A 19024-nucleotide genomic window follows, 5' to 3' on the forward strand; every position below is an offset into this window, starting at 1 on the left:
AAGGGGAAGCTCAGCTGTGTGTTGGGAAGTGACTTCAGACAGCTGAAGTCAGGTGGGTGGGCTATTCCCTTTGCAAGGTGAGGAGTGTGGCTGGTGTCCGTGGGGGCAACCACTACAGGGGCCTTGACAGCCGAGGACTGGAGTTCTAACGTTTATCCTGATGGCAGTGGGGAACCATGGAAAGATTCTGAGCTCTGGAGAACCCAGGCTCAGTCGTGCCTCAGAACAGTCATTTTGGCTGTTGGGCAGAGAATAGGTGTGTGGGAAGAGGTGAGAAGGCAGACCAGCTGATCACCAAAGAGACTCGAGTCATGGAGCATCTGAACTGAGGTTCAGGGTGATTTAGGCCAGTGGGCTAATTGAGGAAACTGCTCCCAGATCTGAGAGGGGTGACACCTGCATGCCCCAGATGGGGCAGTCAGGCTCAGAGAGAGGAACACTGCATTGCCTCAGGCCACAAGAAGTAGAGGGCCCCTATTTGCTGGCACTCTGCTCTGTGGTTGAGACAAGCAGAAAAGCCACGGAAGTCATTTTTGCAAGTCCTGGGCCCACGCCCTTCCCAGCGTTTCCCAAGAAGCTGACAGCTAAGCTCAGCCTACTTGGTACTGGGCTGCGGGGGTGAGAATATCACGGAATGATAGCCTTTATCCCTGGCTGGATAAACCGGAGAGAACACACACTCCAGCCTCCTGGGACAACCGCCAACACCGGCCTCCAAGTACTCTATCTCAACGTTAGGGGTATTCGGAATCCCCAACTCCTCTTTCAGTGGTTCTGGATTCCCATTCCCTGCCCAGAAACCCGACTTCTGCTCTTCTGGGTCCTGAGACCTCAGTACCAGCTAAGAGGCTGCGAACTACCTACTTCCTGGACGAAGGTGGCGTTCCCAGGGAAGGGGAGGTTGGGCGATCTAGTGGGAAGACCTTCCAGCCACGCCTCTAACCTGTGCAAGAACCTCCACGCGAGAGGCGGAGAGGCCGGCTTCAGGCCCCGCCTCTGACAACATTTCCCTTACCCAGCCACGTTCTATTCGCCTTTAGGTCGGCCGTCCTCCCCTGTTATACCCAATCACCAGACCCCAAATGGAACGGAAGTGTTCTACGAGAGCCACTCCCCGCAGTGCCTGCCACGAGACGCCACGCCTCTGTGCCGTCAGCGAACTCCAATTGGGCGCTGTTGTAGGCTCCGCCCTCTGCCCTGCCCCCATAAGTGTCTCCCGCCCGGCTCTCACAGCCAGCGGCTGGGGAAAGGACGCTAGCCCAAGGCTCCGCCCCCAGAGCCGCCGCGTCCCTGGTCTCCCGGCAACGCGCGCGGCGCTGTCCAGCGTTCTGAAGCCTCACTCCCAGCGCCTCTCGAATAGTGGTGGCCTTCTGGCGCCCCCAGGCCTCCCTGCTGAGCAGCGCTCAAACCCCTAGAGCAGATGTCAGTGAATCTCAGCTGCACCCCGCCTCCACACTCCCAATTTACCTCTTGGTGATAGAAAGAGCTTGCTTCACTTCACGCTCTGGTAAGGAACCCCACCCTCCTGTCTGGCTCAGAGGGAAGCCGAAGTCCTCTTTGAGAACCAGAGGCCCTGCAGAGCCTCACGCTCTGACCTTCTCACCCTCATCTTCCCTTCCTTCCCTCTCTCCCTCCAGCTACACCGACCTCCCCGCTGCACTGCAAACAATCCAGACAGATTCCCACCTCAGGACCTTTGCTCCCGCTGTTCCCATTGCCTGAAATGCTCTCTCCGAGAGCTTTTCTTTTCTTTTTATAAGATTTTGTTTTGAAGTAATTATACCCAACGTGGGGTTCGAACTCACAATCCAGAGATCAAGAGTCACGTTCCACCAACTGAGCCAGCTAGGCGCCCCTCTCTCTCTCAGATCTTATTATGGCTCCTCCCAGATCTGCTTCAGGTCTTAACTCTCATGTCACCTTCTTGGTGATTCTGGTCCTGACCAGCTTACTTAAAATAGTCACCTCCCGGGACGCCTGGGTGGCTCAGTTGGTTAAGCAGCTGCCTTCGGCTCAGGTCATGATCCCAGCGTCCTGGGATCGAGTCCCACATTGGGCTCCTTGCTCCGCAGGGAGCCTGCTTCTCCCTCTGACTCTGCCTTCCACTCTGTCTGCCTGTGCTCGCTCTCACTCTCTCTTTCTCTTACAAATAAATAAATAAAATCTTTAAAATAAAATAAAATAAAATAAAATAGTCACCTCCCAGGGGCACCTGGGTGGTTCAGCTGGTAGAGCATATGACTTTTGATCTTGAGGTCATGAGTTCGAGCCCCACATTGGGTGTAGAGACGACTTAATAATAGTCACTTCCCAAATCTTTCTTCCCCTGCCCTCTTTATTCCCCGGCACTCATCACCACCTGAGATGTGGTCTGTTTTGGGCGCCTGAGTGGCTCAGTTGGTTAAGCATCTGCCTTCAGCTAGGGTCATGATTCCGGGATCCCAGGATCAAGTCCCACCTTGGGTTCCCTGCTCAGCGGGGAGCCTGCTTCTCCCTCTGCCCCTCCTTCTGCTCCTGCTATCTCTCCCTCCTTCTCTTTCTCACATGAATAAATTAAAACTTTTTAGAAAAAGAATGTATCATATATATATATATATACATATATATATATAAAACATCATATACATTCAAAGCACTGAATTTTAAAAAGGAAATACTAAGCAGCTCACCCATGTTGAATGCTGCTACCAAATTAAGTCATCACTAAATGGCTCCAACATCTGAAGACATGTCCAGCCTCAGTAAGAATCACAGAAATGCAAACTAAACCCCCAGTGAGACACTATTTCACACACACCTGATTGGCAGAATTGAAGAATTCTGAAAATGGAAGAGGTGTTTTTTTTTTAAAGATTTTATTTATTCATGGGAGATGGAGAGAGAGAGAGAGAGGCAGAGGCAGAGGGAGAAGTAGGCTCCTTGCTGAGCAAGGCCCCCGATGGGGGACTTGATACTAGGACCCTGAGATCATGACCTGAACAGAAGGCAGCGGCTTAACCAACTGAGCCACTCAGCCTCCCCTGATAAATGGAAGAGTTAACAAACATTCCTTATTTGTTTGTTTTTTTTTTTTCATTTAAAGTAGTCTCAGGACACCTGGGTGGCTCAGTCATTTAGCGTCTGTATTCTGCTCAGGTCACGATCCCGGGGGTCCTGGGATCGAGCCCCGCTTCGAGCTCCATGCTCAGCAGGGAGCCCGCTTCTCCTCTGCTGCTCCCACTGCTTGTGCTCTCTCTCACTCTCTCTGACAAAAAAATAGATGAAATATTAAAAAATAAAAATAATCTCTACACTCAAGTAGGGCTCAGGACCCTGAAATCAAGAGCTGCACACTAGAGTTCCTGGGTGGCACAGTTAGTTTACTGTCTGACACAAGGAAGTTTTCTTACACCGCAATTGTAGGTGTCGTCGATTGCTGTGATCACCTCGATAAAAGTTGGTACTGCTTAGTGAAGTTGAATATCCATTCTGTCTAGGGCCTTGCACGTCTATTCCTAGAATACTTTCACAGGTGTACAATGAGATGCATACACAGATGTTCACAGCAGAACTATTTATAATAGCTAAAACAAAAAAATAAAAGACACTGAAAAGCTTACAAGTTCATTGACTAGAGAATGAATAAGTACAAGGTGGTATATTTATACTAATACCTGATGGTCTGTTGATTTGCAGAAGAAAAGAATGGACCACAACTAAATAAGACACAAATAAATCTTAGACACGTAATTCTAGGAAACATAAAGTAGATCAAAGGACTATGTGTGGTATAATGATTTTTTAAAAAGATTTTACTTATTTATTTGACAGAGACCACAATCGGGGGAGCAACAGGCAGAAAGAGAGGGATAAGCAGGCTTCCTGCTGTTCCTGCTTTGCTATCAAATTATCAAATAACTATTATGAAGTTTACATTTCGAGTAAATAATAATGTTGGGAATGTTGTTGAGGTAATTCCAGGAGAGAATGATCTATGAGGTAATTCCAGGAGAGAATGATCTATGACGAGTGGAAAATGGCAGTTCAAAGGCTCCATTTGTAAAAAGTATTGAAGTATTAAAGCTTTGTAGATGATGAAAAAAAAAACCCATAGTATATCTAAATGAATCAATCAAAAACAACAGCAGCAACAGGAAGAAAATACATATTTGCTAACATATGCTGATGAGTGTGAGTATAGACGAGAATGAATACTAACCATTATTTAATAGGGATGAGAACAGTTTTGACAGGGGACATGAGTGGGAAAGATAATTCACAGCATACAGTTCATCTTCATTTTTAAAAAAAGACGTGGCTATATATTATCTATTTTATTTTTTTAAGATTCTTATTTATTTATTTGGCAGAGAGAGACAGCGAGAGAGGGAACACAAGCATGGGGAGTGGGAGAAGAAGAAGCAGGTTCCCTGCTGAGCATGGGGCTCGATCTCAGGACCCTTGGATCATGACTTGAGCCAAAGACAAACGCTTAAGTACTGGGCCACCAAGGCACCCCTATTATCTATTTTAGATATTAATTATTTTTAAAGTAATTTGTGCACCCAGTGTGAGGCTCGAACCCATGACCCTGAGACGAAGAGTTGTATGCTCTTGCAACTGAGACAGCCAGGTGCCCCATATGTTATCTATTTTATTTTATTTTTTTTAAAGATTTTATTAATTTATTTGACAGAGAGAGAGATCACAAGCAGGCAGAGAGGCAGGCAGAGAGAGAGAGGAGGAAGCAGGCTCCCTGCTGAGCAGAGAGCCCGATGCGGGACTCGATCCCAGGATCCTGAGACCATGACCCGAGCCGAAGGCAGCGGCTTAACCCACTGAGCCACCCAGGCTCCCATGTTATCTATTTTAAAACCTTAAATAGGGCGCCTGGGTGGCTCAGTGGGTTAAGCCGCTGCCTTCGGCTCGGGTCATGATCTCAGGGTCCTGGGATCGAGTCCCGCATCGGGTTCTCTGCTCCGCGGGGAGCCTGCTTCCTCCTCTCTCTCTCTCTGCCTACTTGTGATCTCTCTGTGTCAAATGAATAAATAAAATCTTAAAAAAAAATAAAATAAAACCTTAAATAAGCTTATTTAATGAAAATTGAATCCTCAGTAAAGCTTATTACACTCCTCTGTTTTCAAATTTTTCATTGTATTTGTTGTATTTTTGTGTGTATGTATGCCTACTTTCATTTCTTGAAATAAATTTGTACTGTGAAACAAACTTTACTGTGGAAAAATATTTAAAATATAAAATTTATCATTTTAACCTTTTTCATATTTGCTAAGTGATTCCCCCCAGTTTTATTGAGATATAATTGACATATAACATTGTGTTGGTTTTATTTGCTTGGTTATTTGTTTATTTGTTTAAAGTAAAATCTATGTCAATGTGGGGCTCGAATTCATGATCCTGAGATCAAGAGTTGCACGCCAGGGCTCCTGGAGAGCACAGTTGGTTTCACTTCTGGTCCTGATCTCAGGACCATGGAATCCAGGTCCACTTGGGCTCTGCACTCAGCAAAGAATCTGCTTGAGATTCTCATTCCCTCTCCCTCTGCCCCTCCTGCTCAGGCTCTGCACCTCTTTCTCTGAAATAAATTTTAAAATAAAAAAAAAAAAAAAAAAAAAAAAAAAAAAAAAAGCTTTGTGCTCTACCAATGGAGCCAGCCAAGCAGCCCTGTATTAGTTTTAAATGTACAACATAATGATTTGATATATGTGTATATTTCAAATGTATTTAAGAATTGTAATCTCTACACCCAACGTGGGACTTGAACTCACAACTCCGAGATCAAGAGTTGCATGCTCGGGCGCCTGGGTGGCTCAGTGGGTTAAGCCGCTGCCTTCGGCTCAGGTCATGATCTCAGGGTCCTGGGATCGAGTCCCGCATCGGTTCTCTGCTCCGCGGGGAGCCTGCTTCCTCCTCTCTCTCTCTCTGCCTGCCTCTCTGCCTACTTGTGATCTCTCTGTGTCAAATGAATACATAAAATCTTAAAAAAAAAAAAAAAGAGTTGCATGCTCTACTGCCTGCACCAGCCAGGCACCCCTCAAATGTATTTGATATCTGAATGGGAAACAGAAACATCAAAAAATATTAAAAGGGAATTTTCCCGCATGCTAGCATGAGGATCTTCGCAGACCCCCTCCCCAGTGAAACTGGTGAAAAGTGTTAAAATAAGAACCATTGAACATTTCTGGAAGGTTCCAAGGGCATACAGTAAATGAGGAAGGAACCATTCAAGAAAATCTATGAGATGGTTCAGTTAGAATAGTGAGTGTTTCTGGTATTTGATATTTTTGCCTCCGTTTCTTCTACCAGTTCAGCGAGATGGAAACTCCGGGTCAGACTGGCGCACCCAGGTGAATAAGGTTGGTTCACCCTTAGCCCCCAGATGGGGGTTATCTTCTCAGGATGGGTAACACCTCAGCATTTCTTGTCCTGCTCTCAGCCCCCTGTGTTGAGGCTCTTTGGGGCAAGGGCAGCTCTTTATTTTTTTATTTTTTTTTAAAGATTTTATTTATTTATTTGATAGAGAGAGATCACAAGTAGGCAGAGAGGCAGGCAGAGAGAGAGAAAGGAGGAAGCAGGCTCCCCGCTGAGCAGAGAGCCCGACGCGGGACTCGATCCCAGGACCCTGAGATCATGACCTGAGCCGAAGGCAGCGGCTTGACCCACTGAGCCACCCAGGCGCCCCAAGGGCAGCTCTTTAAAGAACAACTGAGCATTTCCAAAATTATGGAAAGGCTCTGATCACCAGATCCAATAATTTGAAGGAATCTCAAATAGGATAAATTACAAGAAATCCACCCGAGACACATTAGATAAAATTGCAAAATGACAAAAAAGAATGACTTTAAAGAAAGAAAGAAAGAAACTGGGGTGCCTGGGGGGCTCAGTGGGTTAAAGCCCCTGCCTTCCACTCAGGTCATGATCCCGGGGTCCTAGGATCCAGCCCCGCATGGGGCTCTCTGCTCAGCGGGGATCCTGCTGTCTCTCTGCCTGCCTCTCTGCCTACTTGTGGTCTCTGTTAAGCAAATAATAAATAAAATCTTTTTAAAAAAAAAATAATAAAAAAGAAAGAAGGAAACCAGTAAGATCACAAGAAATAGCATTTTGGTTGAGATCCTAGTTCTTTTGTTCCCCCAAGAATTTTATTTTATTTTACTTAGGATTTTATTTATTTATTTGTCAGAGGGAGAGAGAGATTGCACAAGCAGAGGGAACCGCAGGCGGAGGAAGGAGGAGGCTCCTCCCTGAGCAGTGACCTTGATGCGGGGCTCCAGACTCATCCCTGGATTCCGGGATCATGACCCGAGCCGGAGGCATACGCTTAACCCACGGAGTCACCCAGTCGCCCTCTTCCCTAGAATTTTAAACATACCTGTTAATTTGTAACCAGGGCTAAGGGAGAAGAAGGGGCCCTAAAGCACAGTCTGGGATTAGAGAAACAGAAGGAAATGGGGTTAGGTAAAGCGGTTGGGTCAGGGAGGCAGCCACCTGTTAGGGAGGGTCAACTTCTAAGTAGCCATCCAGTGTGACCGCCACCTGTTCCCCTTCATAGTCCAACACCTGGAACCTCGAGCCGTCTGCCGCTCCTGGGATCATGACCGCGGATGGAATAGGCACAGGATTCGCTTATTCGCTAACCCGCGCCCAGTTCATACCCTACACCCTGCGATGGCTGGGTCACTTCTGTCACGACCAGGTCTGCCGGGCAGGCGCAGCCAGGCCAGGTCCCGCACGTGGATGAGCCTGCGTCACACTCACCCTTGCAACTTCTTCCGGAACTGCGCCCAGCTCGGGGCCGCCACGGGCTCCGCGAGAACCGCCCTGCAGCCCGGCAGCCGCGACAAAATCCGCTGGTTCTGCTCCTGGAGACCCCTCCGCGGACGCTCTCGCAGAAGTGGAGGGCACGCTGGCCGGGCTGGCCCGGCTCCCCACGTTTCCGCCGCCACCCAAAACCCTACCTACTTCTTCTTCTTTTTCAAAAAGATTTTATTAATTTATTTGGCACAGAGAGAGAGGTCACAAGTGGGCAGAGCAGCAGGCAGAGAGAGAGGGGAAGCAGGCTCCCTGCTGAGCAGAGAGCCCCATGTGGAGCTCCATCCCAGGATCCTGAGATCGTGACCCTAGGCGAAGGCAGACGCTTAATTCATTGAGTCACCCAGGCGCCCCATGTCATGATGATTTTTAAGTAGTCTCAAGGCTGGGCGTGGAGCCCAACACGGGGCTGGCACTCAGCACCCTGAGATCAAGACCTGAACTGAGATCAAGAGGCTGCCTCATACCGGAATGGGCCACCTAGGTGCCCTGAGACTGTCTTTCAAGAACCAAGGTGGGTCGCCAGGCTGGCTCAGTCGGTAGAACAGGTGACTCTTGATCACTCTTGGGGTCCCGAATTGGAGCTCCATGTTGGCCATAGAGTGTATCTTAAAAATTAAACAACAAAACAAAACAATCCCTTAAATCAGTAGCTACAGATATTTCTTCTGTGAAAACAACATAACTAGATGGATATGCAAGCAAGACCGATAAAATATTCTAGAAAGAGGTAATTCCAATCTCGCAGGATTTCTTCCAGCAAATAGGCATTTGAACACCAAACTCAGGCAAAGACAGTACAAGACAGGAAGAGTAGGGACCAATATAATTTAAAACAGATGGGATGCAAAAGCTTTACTAAAATATTAATTAAAATTAATGTCAAATGCCATAGTATATAAAAAGATACCATGACCAAGGTGGGCTTATACAGGAATGGAAATAAATGTGTTAGTAAATAAAATAAATTTATGTCATTGGACATTTTAAATTAAATGAGCCAAATAATATGGCTATCTCAGATACTGAAAAAGCATACAATAAATATTTATTTACAACAAAAATCTGTTAATGAACTAGTAAAAAGTTTATTTGAGAGCAGGGGAGAGAGGGAGAGGGGGAGGGGCAGGCAGAGGGAGAGGGAGAAGCAGGCTTCCTGCTCAGCAGAGAGCCCTGGAATCAGGGCCCGAGCCAAAAGCAGATGCTTAACCGTCTGAGCCACCCAGGTGCCCTCCAGTGTCCTTTCTTTACTTGATATGGTGCATCTTCCAAAAACTTACAGTAGATATCATACATAATGGTGAAATGCTGAAAGCATGTCCTTTAAAATACCTTCAGGTGTATTGTATAGGGAGTAAAGAACAGAAGCCACAAGACCAGTGAGCCATTTACTGTAATAATCCAGGTAAGAGATGCTGGTGGCTGGGTCAGAATGAGAGCTCAAGGACTACCCACACATTTCTGGTCTGAGTTCCTGGAAGGATTGAGCTGCCATTACTGAGAAGAGGAAGATGGAAGGACATAGGCTAGTTTGGGGGGACAATCAGGAGCTTTGTTTTAGACATCTGGAGTTTGAGTATGGACACACACCCAGTGGAGATGTCAAGGAGGCATCTGTAAAGAGGAGATGGGAGTTCAATGAGATAGGACTACACTGAAAATGCAAATTTGAGCACTGTCGATGTATAGAGGTTTTACAAGCACCATAGGAGTTACAAACAACATGATACAGAGTGATACAGAGTTACAAGCAACATGATACAGGTGGAGCGTTATTAAAATTGGGGAAGCCAGGAGCAACTGGTAAAATACGAGCCAGCCATGGGAAAATCAGAAAGGAAGAGTATTGCAGGTAAAGGCAATAGCTAGTGCAAAGGCCCTGGGGTGGCCCTCATGGTTGGGCGTTTTCAGGCCTTGGCCTCAGCGAAGACTGTCCACCGCTCAGAAAAGCCGGCATCATTAGCCCAAGGCTCTTTGAAGGTCAGAGCTTGCTCAGATCCTTGCAGTTTAGGCCAGTGAGCCACTGAGCGGAAGGATTCTGGGGCAATGCTGCCCTCTGCTGGCTGGGACAGATATCAGCTCCATTTTCAACAATAATAATTAATATAACACATAATATTTTGTTAGTATTAGTAGGACACAGTACTCAATAAATCCATGACCCAGCCTCTCTCATCTTTGTGCGGCGTGAAGGCTGGCACTAGTAGGTATAATGAACATATAAATAAATGAACGTATAAATGTGGCTAGGTTCTGAGTCTCGAGTCTGTTCTATAAATCTGGGATTCTTGTTCTCATCGTATAAACCAATGTATATGGAGCACGTCCTGTGTGCTAGGAGCTGTTCTAAGTTCTTGGGACAAATCAATGGGCAAGATAGACAAAAGCTTGTGCAAGGCAGCTTATTAAGATCTCTATACATCCATGCTTCTCAATCTTTACAAAGTTTATTTCTATTGATTTGTTAAAGGATTTTAAGTAATCTCTACACCCAGTGTGGGGCTTGAACCTAAATCCCCCAGGTCAAGAGTGGTATGCTCTACCGACCGATCCAGCCAGGCACCCCTTTCACAACGTTTTTAATACAAAAACACTATTATTCGCCCCGTTTTATAGAGGAGAAAATTAACGCGTGGAGAGAGGCTTTGATTGTAGAGCAGAGAAGTGACCGGGGTAGGATTCGAATCCATAACAATATTTAGGTGTCGGTGGGACAAACCAGACACAGCCGGTGGGAACTAATTAGCCGCTCCGCTGGGACTAGCGTACTGGCGTCCGTTGCCATGGTTCCCGCACTAGCTTCCAAAGAGACCGCCCGCGGCTTGCCTCACGTGACTTTAATCAACATGGCGCCGCCCAGGGTGATGCAGTGGCCACGTGGTTCCCTTAGCTAAAATGGCGGCAGCAGTCAGCCCGACGTCTCTGGAGTCGGCCCCGCGGATCATGCGGCTGGTGGCGGAGTGCAGCCGATCCAGGGCCCGGGCAGGGGAGCTACGGCTTCCGCACGGGCCGGTAGCCACTCCCGTGTTCATGCCAGTGGGCACGCAGGCCACTATGAAGGGCATCACGGCCGAGCAGCTGGACGCTCTGGGCTGCCGCATCTGCCTGGGCAACACCTATCATCTGGGTCTGAGGCCGGTGGGTCGGTTCTGCCTTGATGGGGAGATGAAGGTAGTGGGGAGTACGGGCACCTCCGAGGCACGGGCAGGAGGGAGCGGCGGGGACCGTAGGTGGCCAGGCCTGCCCTCCAACATGAGCCCTCGGGGTAGCGCTCCCCACTAACCTGTTCCTTTCTTCTCCTGACCCAGGGCCCCGAGCTGATCCAGAAAGCCCACGGTCTCCACGGCTTCATGAACTGGCCCCACAATCTACTGACGGTGAGGTGGAGTCGGGGCCGGGATCCCAGGGCGCCTGGGCTCCCAGGGCGCCACCCCCCGTGACAGCCCTGCGGTGGGATTTCCCTCAGGACAGCGGCGGCTTCCAGATGGTGTCTCTGGTGTCCCTTTCCGAGGTGACGGAGGAGGGCGTCCGCTTCCGTTCCCCTTACGATGGCGACGAGACCCTTCTGAGCCCCGAGAAGTCGGTGGAAATCCAGAACGCTTTAGGTGAGCGAATCCTGGGCCACCTGCTCTTGCCTTGCCTCTAGAGTGGGGAGGTGAGGCGGGCCGGGTCCTTAGGGGATGCTCGGTTTTGGGTAAGTCACTCCCCCTGCCTGAGCTTCAGAGGAGCCAACTCAAGTGAGGATAGTTCACAGAAGTAATGACGTAATGTTTGTTCATCCCTTAACACAGTGCGTGGCATGTAGGAGCTTTTATCATATCTCTAAAGCTGTTCTTTCTCTTAAATGGCAAATTAGTGGGGCAACGATTAATAATGAGAGCAACAAAGGGGCAAAGGGGGAAGCCTTCTGTCCTTTCTGTTTATATCAGTATCCTTCATCCCTTGATAAAAACAATGACCATTTCTCTGTGGTATATATTGTATATAGTGCACATTATGTAGTTTCTAGCTGTACCTCCTTCCTGTCGTCTTCCTTTTTGAAAAGACCTTATTTATTTATTTATTTGGGACAGAGGAGGGGAGGACCAGGAGGAGAGGCAGAGCATCCCAAGCGGAGCCCTGCTGAGGGAGGAGGCAGAGTGGGGTTGGAGGTGGGGCTCCGTCTCCCCATTGGATGCCAATTCATTCATTCATTCATCCATTCAGTCATCATTCATTCATTCATTCATCATTCATTCATTTGTTCGTTCATTTTTTTCATAAATTTGCTCCTTCAAGAGATGAGTTCCTTTCCCTCGTAAGGTGTCCCAGGGTCTGAATTTTGCTGATCGCATCCCTACCGTGCATGTAACAGTCTTCTTCTGCATTCTGGATTTACTGTAGTTGGTAGTTAGATCTCGAGGTTTGTGCAAATTAGGTTCTGGTTTCCTGTAGCTAGAGGGCTTCGCAGCGTGTGTATTTCCATCAGGGAGCGCCTGACCTCTGCTGGGATCTCCCTGGGAGCCATCGTGCTCTTTGCCTGGGACTCTCATGCCATGAGGAGTTCCAAAGTGGCCTTCATCTATCACCCAGGTTATTTCTTTTTTTCTTTTTAAAAATTTTATTTATTTGACAGAGAGAGAGAGAGATCACAAGTAGTCTGAGAGGCAGGCAGAGGGGGAGGAGGAAGCAGGCCCCCTGCTGAGCAGAGAGCCCGATGCTGGGCTCAATTCCAGGACCCTGGGATCATGACCTGAGCCAAAGGCAGAGGCTTAACCCACTGAGCCACCCAGGCGCCCCAACCAGGTTTTTTCTGTAAAGAAAAACGTCCCTCACCTGCTCCTGGGAGAAGAAGTAGTTCAGTTTATATAGGGAAAGTGGGATTCATTCTTTTCCTTATTTACTAGTTCTCATGGATTGATTACTTAGCATCTTCTAGCAGGGATGAATGAATCTTTAGTGTTTTTAGGATGACCATATAATTGTAAGTTGGTTGGTTTTTTGCTCATTTGTTTATTTAACCATGGGTTTAGATGTATTTGATGTGTCTCAATTTCTTCAGTTGAATCGATCCATATTGATTCTCAAATTGGCCCATCTTTGGTTTGTGTGGTGCACTGTGCTTTTTTCCTGGAATGATGTGTCTTGGCAGTGTTCCCCTGAGCTTTTCTAACACATATAAATCCACAGCCCCTCATCTGAAATTCTTCAGGTTAATTCAGAATTGTAGTATTTTAGAAGGATAATGCAACATACATAGTGTCCTGGTAGGTCTGGGCAGCACCCTGTTAAACTTCCCTCTTTCCATTAAAAAAAGATGATGGGCGGTGCCTGGGTGGCTCAGTGGGTTAAAACCTCTGCCTTAGGCTCAGGTCATGATCTCAGGGTCCTGGGATCCTGGGATAATGACTGTCCTGGGTTTTGCTGCCAAATTAGATATGCCGTAGGCATGAGATAAAGTCTTTGGTTTTGAGAAGTTTCTAGATTTTGGAATTGTGGGAAAGGAACATTGTGTTAAGGGCTGGACCCTGACTTACTGAGCCAGACACCTGTGGATGGGCACCTGGGCTCCCGGAGTCCCATTGCCTGCCACACCAGGGCGGTTTGCTTTGTATACACAACATTTTGCTCTCGAAGGTTAATTCTGCCGGAGTGGGATTTCATTCCCCGTGCTCCGGCAGGGTTTCAGCTGGGGTGAGGCGAGATCCGATGGGTATTTTCAAAACCTCCCTCTGGTTGTTGTATGAACAGACTAGGGGGCTGTGTGGAAGCCAGCAAGACCCAGGGCGGCACTTCGAAGGTCCAGCTTATCCCCAGCAGGAAGTGAAGGCTTCCCCAGTGATGGTGCTTCTGTCTCACCCCCCCAGGCTCGGACATCATCATGCAACTAGATGATGTGGTCAGCAGCACTGTGACAGGGCCACGCGTGGAGGAGGCTATGTACAGGTGTGTGTGTCAGGGAACAGATCCTAGTCCTGTAGCCTTGTCCGCTTCCCCTACGGCTCATGACTTGGACCCTCTCACAGGTCCATCCGCTGGCTGGACCGGTGCATTGCAGCCCATCAGCGACCAGACAAGCAAAACCTCTTTGCCATCATCCAGGGTGGTCTAGACGCGGATCTCCGGACCACCTGCCTCGAAGGTAGACCCATGCGCTGTTCCATCCAGGGCTTGTCCATCACTGAGGGCCCCCCATGGGCCTGGCATGTGATGGTGTGCATGGTGGTTATTGAGGGGTGGAAGGAATAGCTGAAGCAAAGGCCCGGGGGCAGAACAGACTAGAATGTTTACCGAATGATAGTCATTCCAACAGCTGGCGGTTGGGGGCTGTTCACTGGATGCTACACCGTGGGCTGGTCGCGGATTGATCCAGAGTTTTCATAACCATCCTATAAGGTGGGAACTCCCAGGTTCCCGAGGTTACAGCAGAGGAACCTGAAGCACAGGGCTGTACAGTCACTTACCCCAAAGCCACGCAGCTTGGATGTTGCAGAGCTGGGGTTTAGACCCAGTTCTCGGGCTGTAGAACCCACAGCATTAACCAGTGCAGGTGCTGGTTCCTCCCCAGGGTCCAGAGTGAGGGCTGGGGCCCAGGGCATTGTGCTGACATGGGAGGCCCTGGGATACCTCACTGAGGTACTGGGGAGCCATGGAGGGCTGTTGAGTGGGAGAGTGACAGCGACCAAGAGGCATCATGGAAAATATCCCTGTAGGATAGGAAGCAGAAAGCCCATAAGGAGTCCGGAGTATTTGCCCAGGGGAAGAGAGACAGGCCTACACGAAGGCCGTGGCCATGGAGACAAAAGGGAGATAGAAATGAGGACTCAAAGGCAATGAAGCGTCACAGGCAAGACTCTGAGTCCTAGAGTTTGGCTGGCCGGATCCAGACCTCTGATCTCTTGCTTCATGGCTGTGCACCCTTGGGTTAGTGGCTTGGCCTCTCTGAGGTTCCCTTTTTGCCTCTGTAAAATGGGCACATGTTCCCAATGTCATGGGTCGAAGTGAGAGGATAAACAGGAAAGTCTGTCCAAAGTCCTGGGCCTCTGCCTGGCATCCGTGTATACCGTTATGCAGGACATCCTTGCCGTAATTCCTTTTCTTCTCAAGCTGTGCCCAGCTCCCAGTCCAGTAAGTCTTTTTAACAGAGACCCCCACCCCCCAAGGCAGAGACACATTTCCTGTCACAGCTCAGTATGTGTGGACATAGATGAAAGCAGAAACCAAGACTTCAGGAAACATTAGCCTTAACGTGTGGAACATTTCCTGGCATTCTCTGTTCGCTCATTTAAAAAAAACAACAACAAACCACGCTGGTCTTGCCCTAGCAGATTCGGTTTGCCGCCACACTGATGCTGCTTCTAAAATGCTCCAAGCTCGCCTGTACCAGTGCCGTCTGGCTTCTCCCCACGACTGGATCAGGGTCCGTGGGGAGGGGCTGGGAGGCCACATTTGAACAACTGGTCCCCCTACCCCGTAGATTCGGCTGCTTGTTCCAGCTTTGAAAACTGACTCTTGGACTGGGTCCATTTTGTCAATGCTGTGGCCTCCTGTGGTGGAACTAGGCAACTGGGGCCCCAGACACAACTGGGCTCGGAGGCTGGACCTGGGTTCAAATACAGCCTCTGGCATATGCAGCCTCGGGCCAGCGTCGAGACCCTGAACACCCCAACAATGGCGCAGAGCTGCCTTTCTGGGGCCTAGTGGCCCACTTTTAAAATGTAGAACGCTTGGAAATTTGCACCTAACTCCTTTGGTGGCCAGCCCAGACCTGTGGGGTTATTTACCCCAGTTGGTGGGAGTCTCTACATGTTTGGCCGCTGAAACGTTACAGAGTTTGAGGACAGACTATTACCCAGCCCATGGGATGTTCTAGATTCTAGAATCTGGGAAATGCTCAGTTTCAAAATATACCTGGTGCCGTCTTCGGTGTCGGTGAAGGGAGCAGAGGCCGTGGGCCTGTCCTGAGGATTGCAGAAGGTGGGGGGCGTCACACGCGGCAGGCGCCCAACAAATGGGAGCTGAGACCACCAGCAACCTTTAGACAGACAGACAGACAGACAGACACTCCCCCCCCCCTTTCTTCCCGAGGGACTGTGGATGTCTGGGCAGGGTCTGCCCCGGGGCTGCTGAGGAGGAGGCGTATTTTCTTTTGCCTGGTGGCCCCTCACCTTGCCCTGTACCCCCAGAGATGACCAAGAGGGACGTGCCGGGCTTCGCCATCGGGGGCCTGAGCGGGGGCGAGAGCAAGGGCCAGTTCTGGAGGATGGTGGCACTGAGCACCTCAAGGCTGCCTAAGGACAAGCCGCGCTACCTGATGGGGGTCGGGTATGTGGAGGGAGGGAACCCGGCCCTACCTGTGGGGAGCGAGCAGGTTCCTGGGCACTCCTGCTGGAAGGACACAGCGCTGCCTGGGGGGTGGGGACCGGAGGAGGACGCGGCTTTCCTCTAGGGGCGGTTCGGGGGGAAGGTGGCCCCGTGTCCGGAGAGTCGGGGTGTCTGCAGGGCGGGGGGAGACCTGAGTGTGTGAGCAGGGCGCGAGGTTCTCTGCTCCCTCCTGCCACGGCCGTCCCCTCAGCTATGCCACCGATCTGGTGGTCTGCGTGGCTCTCGGATGTGACATGTTCGACTGCGTCTTCCCCACGCGGACGGCGGTGAGGCCTTGGGCAGGGGGCAGACGGGGTGGGGGCAGGGTGGGGGGGACGGTGCGGATGAAGACCTGGTTGACACCCCCCCCTTTGCCCTCGTCCACCCCTCCCCCAGCGCTTTGGCTCAGCTTTGGTGCCCACCGGGAACCTGCAGCTGAAGAAGAAGCAGTATGAGAAGGACTTCCGGCCCATAGACAACGACTGTGCCTGTCCCACCTGCCAGAAGTAGGGGAAGCTGGGCCCGGGGGTGCTGGGGAAGGGTATGGACGGCAGCAGGACGCCGCGGGGCTGAGCCCCAGCCTCCTGTCCACAGGCACAGCCGGGCCTTCCTGCACGCTCTGCTGCACAGCGACAACACGGCCGCCCTGCATCACCTCACCGTCCACAATATTGCCTACCAGGTGCCTGGGTGGGCCAGGCCCTGGGGGCGGGACTGGGGAGGGTCCTGGGGCCCCCCTGGCTGATACCTTGGCTGACATTCTCCCCTACCCCCCGCAGCTGCAGCTGATGAGCGCCGTGAGGGCCAGCATCGTGGAGAAGCGCTTCCCTGACTTTGTCCGGGACTTCATGGGCACCATGTACGGGGACCCCACCCTCTGTCCCACCTGGGCCACTGAAGCCCTGGCCTCGGTGGGGATCACTCTGAGTTGATCTGGTTTTGGGGGGCGGGAGGGGAGGGACTGGGAGGTACCGAAGGATTTTTTTTATTATTATTCTAATTTAGAGTGTTATCTGTGCCTTCTCAGGAAGGTGGCCTGTCTTGGTCCTCTTCTTCTGAGTGTCCCTGTGGCCAATGTGTCATTGCCATGTTGTGTCCAGTTCCAGCCCCCCTCCCCCGCTCCCCCCATTGATAATAATAATAAGTGACCTTGGCAGTAGCTGTTCTATGGAAACCACCTGGCGCAGCCTGGCATGTAGGACGTACTCCAGCACAGGAGATGCGTCCTTTTTCCTGTGGTTCAGGCCCCCCAGCCAGCCTGAGGGTGGGTACTTGTTCCCCAACTTTCCACAGGTGAGGAAATAGGCAGAGAGGGAAAGTAGCTTGTCCAAGGTCACCACTGAGAGGAAGCCCCTGGCTCCGGAGCTCCTGCTCTGAGCCTTGACTCTTGACGCATGGCTTAATTTTGCTGTCAGTAAACACAGTGATGGTGACAGTAGGTGTGATCTAGCAGATGCTTATGCTGTTGTTGTTGTTATTTTAAGATTTTATTTATTTATTTGACAGAGAGAGATCACAAGTAGGCAGAGAGGCACACAGAGAGGGGGAAGCAGGCTCCCCGCTGAGCAGAGAACCCAATGTGGGGCTCGATCCCAGGACTCTGAGACCATGACCTGAGTAGAAGGGAGAGGCTTAACCCACTGAGCCACCCAGGCACTCCCCTAGTACTGTTCTAAGTAGTTGCCTTGTGTGTTTAATTCTTGCAACTTTGTAAGGCATTTGTAGCTGCAGTCCCTGTGTTACAGATGAGGAGACAGGTTCAGAGGAATGAAGTGAGCAAAAAAATAGGCACATGATCTAACCTAGATGGGGCCAATTATAGAGCTCGTGCTCTTAGAAGAGAAGATAATGGGTTTTTATATTGAAAAAGTAATCCTGTGTACAATGTGTAGGATCCAGTATTCTAATAGCATAAAAATGAAACTATTTGATCGGTTTGTGTATTCTCCCAGAGATTTTCCATGTATATATATTTTTCAAGAATGTGGGCGCCCTTTGTGTGCAGTTCTGTACTTTTTTTTTTCCCTCTGAGTATATTTCAAATTGTTTACACGTCAGAACATGAAGACTTCCTGTCTTACGGCTGTTGCACAGTATTTATTTAACGAGCTCAGCGAAGGGGATGTAGGGTGTTTCCAGGCTTCCCTCACTGCGGTCAAGGCTGCAATGCGAAGCCTTGTCGGTTGACTTTTTGCCCACCTGTCTGGGGCCCGGGTTTTAGGTCTTGGAGCAGGCATATACCATTGGCTACTGCCATTCCCTGTTACTGCCTCATCAGTCCCATTCCCTACCTCCATTTCATCTGACTCCTTATTGGGCTTCTCTCTGGCCAATCTATGCCCAGGGGAATCAGATCACTTTATAAAATACTTCCACCTATCCCCGGCTTTTTTCCCCATGAGGTCAAGATTCATAGTTCCCAGAACCCCCAACACCGACTGCAAAATAATATCTTTACTTGGGGGAGAGGATCCGTTGAGTTTCATTGTGTACTCGAAAAGATCACGAAACGCTCAAGTTGAAGAGGCAGGGGAACAACGTTACAGGCGGTAGCGGAATCAAGTCGGGGCGTGAGCGGAAGGTAATCCTAGGAAAGGGCATAGCATTTGCAAAAGCGTGGAGGTGGGACTTTACAGGAATGAAAATGAGAGCCAGCGATGCAGTGCTAAACCGCTTCTCCCCAGGAACTACTAACGCAGCACTGCCCTTCAAAGCGCTTTGAAACCCGGCGCGAAATGCTGGTTTGCAACCTCGGGCCCAGATGCATTCTAGGACTTGTAGTTTTCTCCAGAGGCCGGAAACTCAGAAGCGACTATTACTACCGGGTCCGACCACAAGGTGTCGCCCTTCGGCGAGTATGGTGCGCCTTAGTCTT

At 49.8% G+C, this 19024-nt stretch overlaps 1 protein-coding gene across 1 annotated transcript; it reads left to right on the forward strand.

The window, feature by feature from the left end:
* Positions 1-10658: 10658 nt before the first annotated feature.
* On the forward strand, positions 10659-17305 carry QTRT1 (queuine tRNA-ribosyltransferase catalytic subunit 1). Its single transcript, XM_032311317.1, has 10 exons — positions 10659-10944; positions 11115-11183; positions 11273-11411; positions 13653-13731; positions 13812-13927; positions 15972-16110; positions 16361-16436; positions 16546-16655; positions 16744-16831; positions 16929-17305. The coding sequence occupies exons 1-10, from the start codon at positions 10702-10704 to the stop codon at positions 17079-17081; spliced, it is 1212 nt and encodes a 403-aa protein (XP_032167208.1). The 5' UTR covers positions 10659-10701; the 3' UTR covers positions 17082-17305.
* Positions 17306-19024: the final 1719 nt, after the last annotated feature.

This window comes from Mustela erminea, chromosome 1 (genome assembly GCF_009829155.1).
Source record: "Mustela erminea isolate mMusErm1 chromosome 1, mMusErm1.Pri, whole genome shotgun sequence".
Lineage (NCBI taxonomy): Eukaryota > Metazoa > Chordata > Mammalia > Carnivora > Mustelidae > Mustela > Mustela erminea.